The sequence below is a fragment of the Frieseomelitta varia genome, unplaced genomic scaffold, assembly GCF_011392965.1.
Source record: "Frieseomelitta varia isolate USP_RPSP 00005682 unplaced genomic scaffold, Fvar_1.2 scaffold_311, whole genome shotgun sequence".
In the NCBI taxonomy this organism is placed as follows: domain Eukaryota; kingdom Metazoa; phylum Arthropoda; class Insecta; order Hymenoptera; family Apidae; genus Frieseomelitta; species Frieseomelitta varia.
Window position 1 is genome coordinate 1 of NW_025110048.1, and position 9,722 is coordinate 9,722.

Below are 9,722 nucleotides of genomic sequence, written 5' to 3' on the forward strand. Positions count from 1 at the left end.
GTATTTTGCCCATTTCGTCCAATAAACAGATCGGTCTAAAGGAAGACGGGGAGTCTGCTTGCCTCTTACCCGGTTTCGGAACCAACGTGAGTTTGGATATTTTCCATATCCGGGGGAACTTCCCTGTTTCGAGGAAACCTTTGAACAGTTGCATGGCTCTTGTTTTGAGCTCCTGAAGTGCGAGTGCAAAGGCTCGTCCTGGGATTCCGTCTGGGCCGGGAGCGGTGTTTCTTTGGACCATTCTGGAAATTGCTTTCGCAAACTCATCTTCTGTAACCTGCTGTACTGGTAGGTCGTAACGAGCTGGCCTGGTTGGGCTGGGCTCCTCCTCGGAAGCGGGGAAAAGGACGTCAAGGGCGCCCGGGTCTAGCGCCTCGGTGACCGGGGTGGATCTGGGGCGCAACTTCCCCAGCACAATTCGGTATGGACGTCCCCACGGGTCTTGATCCAGGGTGTCGATGAGTTCTTCCCAGGCTCTTGTCTTAGCAGATTTGATTAGCTGTTGGAGATTTCCTTTGGCTTCTCTATATCTGCTGAACAGGTGTTCTTCGTTTACGGGGTTACGGTTCCTTTTCCGTCGTGAACGCTGGAATTGGCGGCGCTCTGTGTTGCAGGATTTCCTTGCGTCTTCTATGTCCTTTGACCACCAGTAGACTGATTGCCTTTGGCGAGGTCTGGAACGGGGCATGGCCATGTCGCAAATTTTCGTCATTGCTTGACGAAATCATTCCGCCTCTTTGCCAGTGTCCTCATTTAGCCATGCTGGTGGTTCAGGCCATGATTTAGCTATTGCTGCTGCCAGCAACATGTCTGTGTTAAGCTTTTTGAGGACCCACTTGGCTGTCCTTGGAAACTGTCCAAACAACTTTCGCGCGGCTGGGGCCTGAGTTTGCGAGGAGTTGCTGTGAGCATCCGCTGTGGTGAAGCTGCGAAAGGCGGATCTTAATATAGAGGTGGTCACTGAGTGTCTCAGTGTTGTCCATCACCTTCCAACCTGTTATATGTTTTATCGCCTCTGGAGAGGCCCACGACAGGTCGACGATGGATTCTCCCTGCCATCGGATGCATGTGCTGGTGTGACCGGTGTTAAGAAGCCGGAGGTCAAGCCCGGCAGCCCACTGTGTCACCGCGTTTCCCCTAGCGTCTGTCCTAGGTGAGCTCCACAGTGTGCTCTTGGCGTTGAAATCGCCGAGAACCAAGGTGGGGTGCGAGGGGAAGTGGGCTAGGTGTCTTCCGAGAGTTTCTAGGAACTTCTCGTGCACGGGCATCGGCGAGCTTGGAGGGGTGTAAATCCCCACAACTATTATCCGGCCCCAAGACACGGATACGAAACCGCGACTCCGTTCAATGACTCTTAGAGGGGGAGTGTTTGTAGTAGTTCCTCGCAGGATTGCTACGGATGCAGTGCTGTCCCCAGCCCAGTTTGTATTGTCTGGGACCCGGTGCGGTTCTGAAACCACCGCTAATCCTGCGTTCCACTCGGTCAGAGCTTGGGTCAGGAGATCTTGTGCTCTGGCCGAGTGGTTCACGTTGGCTTGGAGGATGGTGAGGCCCGTTTGGGTCATTATTGCCGTGTCTCCATAGCCTCTTCCTGGCCGCATTCCTCTTCGTCGTTTGGTGACGGTCTGATGTCGCAAGGGCACGGCTTCGTGTGGTGCTCGCCGGGCTGTCTTGGACTCGCTCTTTAGAGTCCCGTACTCCTGCCTGGGCTGCTCTTCGGCGGATTTCTTTGGTCCGAGCGTTTGCATCTGTGATGGTGGGGCAGTATTGACTGCTGCCTATCCTGTGGTTGGATGGTTTCCCAGCCTTTGTGCATCGGGAGCACTTACGGGGGACTGTGCAGTTCTTGGCTAGGTGGTCACTGCCTCCACAGGCGTAGCAGCAACCGCTGCGGTCGATGTTAACTTTTGTTACATTAACCATTCTAAATGCAGGACATGAAACAGAAATAATAGTTATATAAATACTTCGATCTTTCATTGAATGCGATAGAATGCTACCGAATGCATCCGAATGTTTATAGTGACGCGGAGAAAAGCGAGGAGCAAAATTCATAGTTGGGCATATTTTATCACAACGAATAACGAGTAACGAATAAATCTGTCAAATTTATTCGTACATAACGAATAACGAGGAAAAATTATTCGTTATTTACGAATAACGATTTTATTTGTACAGACAGTTGGGCATTATTCGAATAAAATTTTATTTTTATTTGAATAACATTTCGAATAAATTCTTCGAATAAAATTTTATTCGTATAATAATAATTTTCGAATAATTTTATTTCTTCGAATATTTTCTGAAATAATGTAAAGAAAAAGAGTCTACTAGTTTATTAAAATTGTGAAAAAAGAGACTCCTGTCTCTTTTTCTTTACATTGTTTCAGTAAATATTTCGAATAAAATTTTATTCGAAATTTTATTCGAATAATGCCCAACTCTGTGCGAAATGCGAGCCATTCTTCTCAAGATGTCTTCGAGGAAGCAGCAAAAAAACTGCTTGTAGAGAATATTGCAATTAAATATCACATATTGATGTCATATCTCGCAAAAAAAAACATCGGAAGATAGAAAAAAAATAAATAATAAGAATAATAAAAATAAATAATAAAGAAAAAACAGAAATAAAAGATATATAAATACTTCGATCTTCAATTGAATGCTATTGAATGCGATGGAATGCATCCGAATGCATCTAAATGTTGCCGAACGCGTCTCTGTTGGATAGAAACAAACTTTTTTGATTCTAGCTGCACCGCTATGATCCTCGTCGCTCCACTATGAACACTTCCATTACATTACAATTTTGTCGCGACGCTCGCCTCGCCGCTATCCTCAATCTGCGCCGCTCCACTATAACCGTAGCCTAACCTCTTGCTGCCTGTGAGCCTGTTTATAAAAATTGGCTAGCCAGTGGTAGCTAATTGGTCCTAATCCGTCAAAATGAGTCAAAATATCGGTCGAAAAAATATTTGAGGATGTAAAACAAAGAGATCCGTCGGTCAGCAACCGAGGTTGATAATAACAAACGCCCTCGACAAAAGAATCACAATGAAGCGTGGTAGATGTTAGAACTTTTTGTCAAAAAACAAACGAATCGTTATCCGCGATAAACATGAGGCAATAAATTTCTTCACATCGACAGAAAATCCTGAACCGTTCTTTGTCTATCAGTAAATTGTATTTCATAGAAACACAGTGTTATCTATGTTGCGACCATCTCGCAGTGCACTAAAAATTCGCCGTTCAAAATTTAGTGACGACATGCATAATGCTTCCGAAGGACTTGCTAATTATCGCGTCGATGTAGATTGGGAATTCTTTATGAATTCTTCGACCGTTGGAGTTAATTCAAAATACGTTTCCTTGAATACTTTGCGTTCTGATTCATGCGCTGCTACTGCATCTGTTTCCTGGACTATAACAATTCAATAACAGTTCCTGTATCGTATTGAGGGATTGAAGGAATCCATCAGTATTTGATTCGAGACATTTCTGTAAAGCCGCGATCGAACAGGAGTTGCATGATTCATCGAAATACCACTTAAATCGCTTGAGTGCCACTTCAATTATTCCCTGTTCGAAGAATAAAGGTACTTGTCCATTTGAGAGTTTCTCGCGAGAGTTACTCTCTAGCGTTGTGTCCTTTTGAGAGCAGCTTTGAGAATTTCCACTCTCCGAGAAAAATTGAAATATAGCTCTCCCCGAGAGCTTACTATCCGATAGAACTCTCAAAACCATGTCTATCTGAGAGTTCATTGCCTCTGATCCTACTCACTGTGGTGTAGTTTAGTTCGAAACACGAGTGTGAACAGTGACATCGCCATGGAGGTGTAAAAAATATGTGCCCTCATAGTTGCCCATAATATTTAAAAAAAAAAAGAAAATTCAAAATAAAAAGACGAGTTCAATAATTTTGATATAATTAAATATTATATAATATTTACATTTCTGTTGCTTAGCGAGAGTGTATAATAAATAGTTCTTAACACGTTGAATGTCACGCCAGTTTTACAGGGATTGCCCGTGGCGCCACGATGAATTTTCTATTATGCGATACGTATAATGTTGAAATATTATCTGCAATATTTCGAGCGACTTCTAAAAATAAGTGAGTCTCGATAACTGCATATTTGCAATCGTCAATTATTTCATATTGTTTCTTCACGTTGTTGAGTAATAGTTCCACGATTGTATTCTTTTCGAGAGTGTTAAACAATCAGGTAAGAACCTCTATTATACTTTTATACACTACAAAAATTTTTGCATTTCGTATCTTCTATTTGATTTTTTAATTAGCCCATAAAATTATGATTTCAAATGAAGATTCTGCGTCAAGTAATTCAACTGACGATACATTTTTACCAAATCCTTCCAAACGATGTCGAATGTTGTCAGATAGTGAGGAAAGTTCCTCGAGCAGTTTGTCTGATATGATAATATCATCTTCAGTACGTCGCCGTCGAATTGAATCAGATAGTAAAAGTGAAGTTGAAGATGACGGCAATAATGAAAATAATACACAAGAAGAAGTGCGTGATACAAATTGGCATATTCCTTCGTGTAATCAAGCAAAGAGTACATTTTCTAATTCATTGGGAATCAATACACATCATTCTAAAATTTTTGATTATACTGAACCGCATAGTTTTTATTGTCTTTTTGTTTCGAATGAAATATTTCAAATTATTGCGAACCAAACAAATATATATGCTGCGAAAATAGTATCAGAACAGCGATCGCGTCGTCTCGATAAATGAGTTGAAACAAATCCTAATGAAATAAAAAGATTTTTTGGCTTCATTATATGGATTAGTGCGATTACCCAAAATTCATCTGTATTGGAGTAGAAATGAAGAATATCACCATTCCCAAGTACAGTGATGTCGAGAAATCGATTTGAATTACTTTTACGGTTTATTCATTTTAGTAACAATGAAGAAACGATCCTAATAATAGATTATCCAAGATTATTCACATTATCGACATATTAAACAGAAGTTTCAAACTAATTTCAATACTACAATCCAGATGAAATATTACGCGTAGATGAATCATTGGTGCCCTTCCGAGGCCACATAATATTTCGACAATATTTGAAACAAAAACGGCATCGATATGGAATTAAAGTTTTTAAATTATGCGGTGGTGCAGGATACACTTATTCTTTCAAAATATACACGGGAAAAGAAAAAAATAGAGATAAAACAGCAGGAAACTTATCGTCCGAGATCGTAATGTCTCTCTGCAAAGATATATTGGGTAAAAGCCATACTGTCTGGACAGACAATTGGTATACGAGTGTTGATCTGGCGGAAAAATTAATCACAAGGAACACACATTTAGTGGGTACCCTAAGAAAAAATCGACGAGGAAATTCAGTAGAAGTAGTATCCAAAAAACTAAAACGTGGAGAACTCATTGCTCGCGAAAATAAATCAAGTATAACGATATTAAAATGGATAGATAAGAGAGACGTATTGATGCTTTCAACGAAACATTCGGCAGAAATGACTACTGTACATAAGAAATTCTATTCGTGTGAAAAACCAAAAATGGTTTTGGAATACAATCTAGGAAAATCATCAGTCGATTTATCGGATCAAATGATAGCGTATAGTTCACTACTACGTAAAACTTTAAAGTGGTATAAAAAATTAGCAATAGAACTGTTATTGAATACATGTATGGTAAATGCAATGGTATTATTCAAACAGGTAACACGCAAAAATATTGAAATTCCCGATTTCAGAATGAAAGTCGCAATGTATTTAACAAAATGTCGTGATCATGAAGTTGAGGTTTGCATTTCTTTATGTGAAAGCTCGCTGAGAAAACCGCCATGAATTAGAAGCAATGCCGGGAAAAGCTCGAACGGTGCGACGATTTTGCAAAATGTGTTATCAAAATAATTCAATGAAGCTAGGAAGAATAATTGCAAAAAACTGTAGTAAAAAAGTTGTGACATATTGTGAAAAATACTGTGCTGGTTCACCCTTTCTTTGTTTGGAATGCTTCAATACGATACATCGTATTGTGCGCGCATAATAAATCTATATTTCATGTATAAATAAAACTATTTTTACTATTTCTTCACACCATTGCATTAACCGGTGGTAATAATAAAAATTTCTAAATATTGACATTTGTTTAAATTATATATATTTCTATCAATCTGGGCGCGCCGGTCACCGATGACCGCCGTGGCATTCAACGTGTTAAACAGACTATAATTAATATTCTGTATTTTGCAGTTTAATCCTGGATTAGTTAATATGATCTGTATGATAAGTTGTGAAGTGGAGGTGAATCTAATAGTAAGGTTTGTATAAGACTAAGCTCCTTTTCTTAGCCGCAAAGGCCGAAAATAAAGTTTATATATATATATATAATATTTATATAATATTTATACTTATATATAATATTTAAATTATTATATAATAATTTAAATTAATAATTATTTAATATTATATAATAACTTAAATTAAAAGAAATTAATTCAATGATTTCACTTTTTCACCACATTTTTTTATTACTCATTCGAAACCATTTCGAATTCGTGTTAGATAATCGCAAATGATAGACTATTTACTAGATTTGCAATTGTAAATGTAACTCTCGACTTATTAAATGGTAACCTGATGGTATGGCATATTGTTCAAGTATCTACATACAGTCCTCCTTTCTCATTCTATTCTCTATGTTTAAAATGTCGAAAAGGTTAAGGGAAACGGAGGGATCGACACAGACGAATAGCTTTTAACAAATGAGTATATTTCCTGACCACGTTCTGCACAATCAGGTCGCTCGCTGTTGAAGCGTCGTGTAGAATCTGAGCGCCACTTAGCTGTGAAGGCTGGAACGCTTGCCGCTTGGTGAATGTTGTTAGCTGCAAAGGCAGCTTACGCAGCTCACGCAGGTACCGTTGATGAAGACAGCAGCTCACTCAGGTACCTGATGCCGTCGCTGGGAAGACAGCAGCTTACGCAGAGCATTGACGCCGTCGCTGGGAAGACAGCAGCTTACGCAGGTCACACAGGTTACTGTAAAAATCGCTGAAAGAAATGTGATCGCACGGAGTAGCCTTTAGACTCCCGATTGGGAGAGCTAGCGTGGTCTCTGACTTCAAAGAAGAACTCCCGTGAGTAGTACTAGGCACGCAGAAAATGACTTCACTGAGGAAGCCCCGTGAGTGGTACTAGGCACGCATAGAATGACTTCACTGGAGAAGTTCCGTTAGTGGTGCTAAGCACGCATAGAATGACTTCACTGAGGAAGTCCCGTGAGTGGTGCTAGGCACGCATAGAATGACTTCGTTGAGGAAGTCCCGTGAGGGCTGCAAGGCGCGCTTGTCGTCAGGCTTCACTGTTAGTAGTCCTTACTCGTGCTGGGCACGTTGATTGTCTCGATTGCTGGAGAAGGATGCCGCAGTACTTCGTGCGTAGAAAAAAGGGAATTCTCCCCAGAGAGTTTCTTATCCGTTGCTGAGTCAAGTTCTCGCCTAAAACTCAGAGAGAAAGCGTTATTTGTTGAAGTGTGCTCGTTGTTGGACCTGTGGTCACACACAGGAGAACTTGCACTGCACAGATAAAAACTGACACTACGTTGCCAAAGTGATCTCGAGGGTTGTTCAAAACGAACTGGACAATACTCGGGCTTGTGCCCCTTCTCTCAAACTTGGGACTCAAGGCGACAGTCTGGCGCCACGATGCGTTCATGCACAGGCCTGCCGGAGACGTGTTTTACCTCGGTGCGAGCGATTCGTCTCGGACGACAAAGTCCAGACACCAGGAATGTAGGCTCGCATAAGACTCGAACACATGACGCTCCCAGTGTCGAGGAATACCTAGAATTGGTTCTTTTCAAGGATTGCTTTCTATTATTTTTAGCCTTGAGAAAAGTCTAGAATAAGTCGTTTTCACGAAAGAATTTGTGTTTTTTTCCAGGCCAAGCGACTGGGGTTCTGAGAATTTTGCTTAGGACATCCGCTGCTTTAGAAATAAAAATGAATGCGTGAGAGCGAAAGTTGGCTCTTCCATTGCTTCTACTTTTCAAACACTCTACTTTTATCAGTTCTCCTACTCCAACGGTCGAAAAACATCCCCACATCATAACTGAACCTCCACCATGGTTGACAGTCGGTGCAATAAATTCTGCCAATATTTTTTATCCTTCAGATTGATGAACAAATGTTCTTCGGTGCGATCCAAATAGTTCAAACTTGAATTCGTCAGTCCAAAGGACTCTCAAATGTCCTGAAATGTCCAATTTTTGTGACTTTTTGCCCAAACCAACCGCATTTTGCGATTTTTTGATGAAAGCAATGGTTTTCTATGTAGCCGTTTAAACCACCAGTTCTTAGTCGTCTTTTCACTGTGGTCAGAGAGACTGGAATCAATCTACCATGATTAAGATCTGCACGAATTTGTGAGGCCATTAGCCGTCTGTTAAGTTTGCATATAATCTGTATTCTAATGTCTTCAGCCTTCGACGTTATCCTGGGTCGTTCTGATTGTAAACAAAACGTTTTACCGTACTCTGAACTTCCTTGTATGATATCTTCAATTTGCTTGCAATATTCCGCAAAGAATGACCTTTTCTAAATGTGATAATAGCATTTCTAGTTTCAATACTAATCCGTATCGTTTTTGCCATATTGAAGCACAATTTTAACTGCTGATCTCGGTTAAATGCCTTCGTGAACGAGAATGATAACAATGTATGGCAAATGTGACTTTTATCAATTTTCTCAGTGTCAGAGTCAACTAATCGGTGTTTAATATTATAATACTAAACTCTCAACAATACTAAACTCTCAGAATAAGGTAGTTCTATACAATACGCGAAAATAGATAGTCATTTTATGTGGTAGGAAGATTCACGTTTAACGTTACTTTAAATTGGGATTATAATCTATACAAGAATATTTTCAATGCAACAATACAATTAAATATCTTAAAATTTGTACATTGTTGTTAATACCTAGTATATATTAGTAGTGCATCAGTGCAGAATGTACAAGAATATTCGATTTTGATAGAAATCTGCAAGTGATTCCAAACTTTTGGCTGGTATATGTATGTATGTATGTATGAACACTGGAATTTTATTCTAACGTCTTTAATCCTATGGCCAAATTCTATTAAGAAGTCAAAAGGTATTAATTATTTACATTATTTGAAAAAATTTGTTAATTTGTTATAAATTGTTTTTATTTTTATAGGTAATTACACTGATGGTAGCCATATATCAATTATATCATGCAGTCCAAGACTTAACTGACGAACATGACCAGGAAAAAATAGCAATAATGTCACCAAAAATATTAAATGAATGGAAAAATAGTTTTATGTATCGGTGATATTCAAAGTGGAACTAATGCATGTTGGATGCTTTATGCAGGTACATTTATAATTTATGATTTAAATATATAATTTAAATCATTGATGCTTTACCTGCAATTTTTAACCAAATTTTATGTCACAGATTTATGCAGTAAAAAAACAACAGCTTTGGAAATTGTTATATTATTGAATCATTTAGAAAAGGCTATGAAAATGGTTGATGGAAATATAATTTTCAAAAATCCTATATTTCGTACAACGACTGTTCAGATATAAAGATCAGGTCGTAACAAATAGATGATACAAAATTGGAATTTAATATTACATTGTCACCTAATCATCCATTAAAAACCAGCTACTGTTGAATATGAACAG

The 9,722-nt window shown here is 39.2% G+C and overlaps 2 protein-coding genes across 2 annotated transcripts; one reads left to right on the forward strand and one right to left on the reverse strand.

Annotated features, from left to right (window-relative positions):
• Window positions 1-815: 815 nt before the first annotated feature.
• Window positions 816-1,748, reverse strand: LOC122529846. Its single transcript, XM_043656318.1, has one exon. It carries the CDS (start codon window positions 1,746-1,748, stop codon window positions 816-818), a length of 933 nt encoding a protein of 310 aa, XP_043512253.1.
• Window positions 1,749-4,313: 2,565 nt separating this feature from the next.
• LOC122529847 lies at window positions 4,314-6,335 on the forward strand. Its single transcript, XM_043656319.1, has 3 exons — window positions 4,314-4,581; window positions 5,035-5,720; window positions 6,258-6,335. The coding sequence occupies exons 1-3, from the start codon at window positions 4,314-4,316 to the stop codon at window positions 6,333-6,335; spliced, it is 1,032 nt and encodes a 343-aa protein (XP_043512254.1).
• The last annotated feature ends 3,387 nt before the right edge of the window (window positions 6,336-9,722 follow it).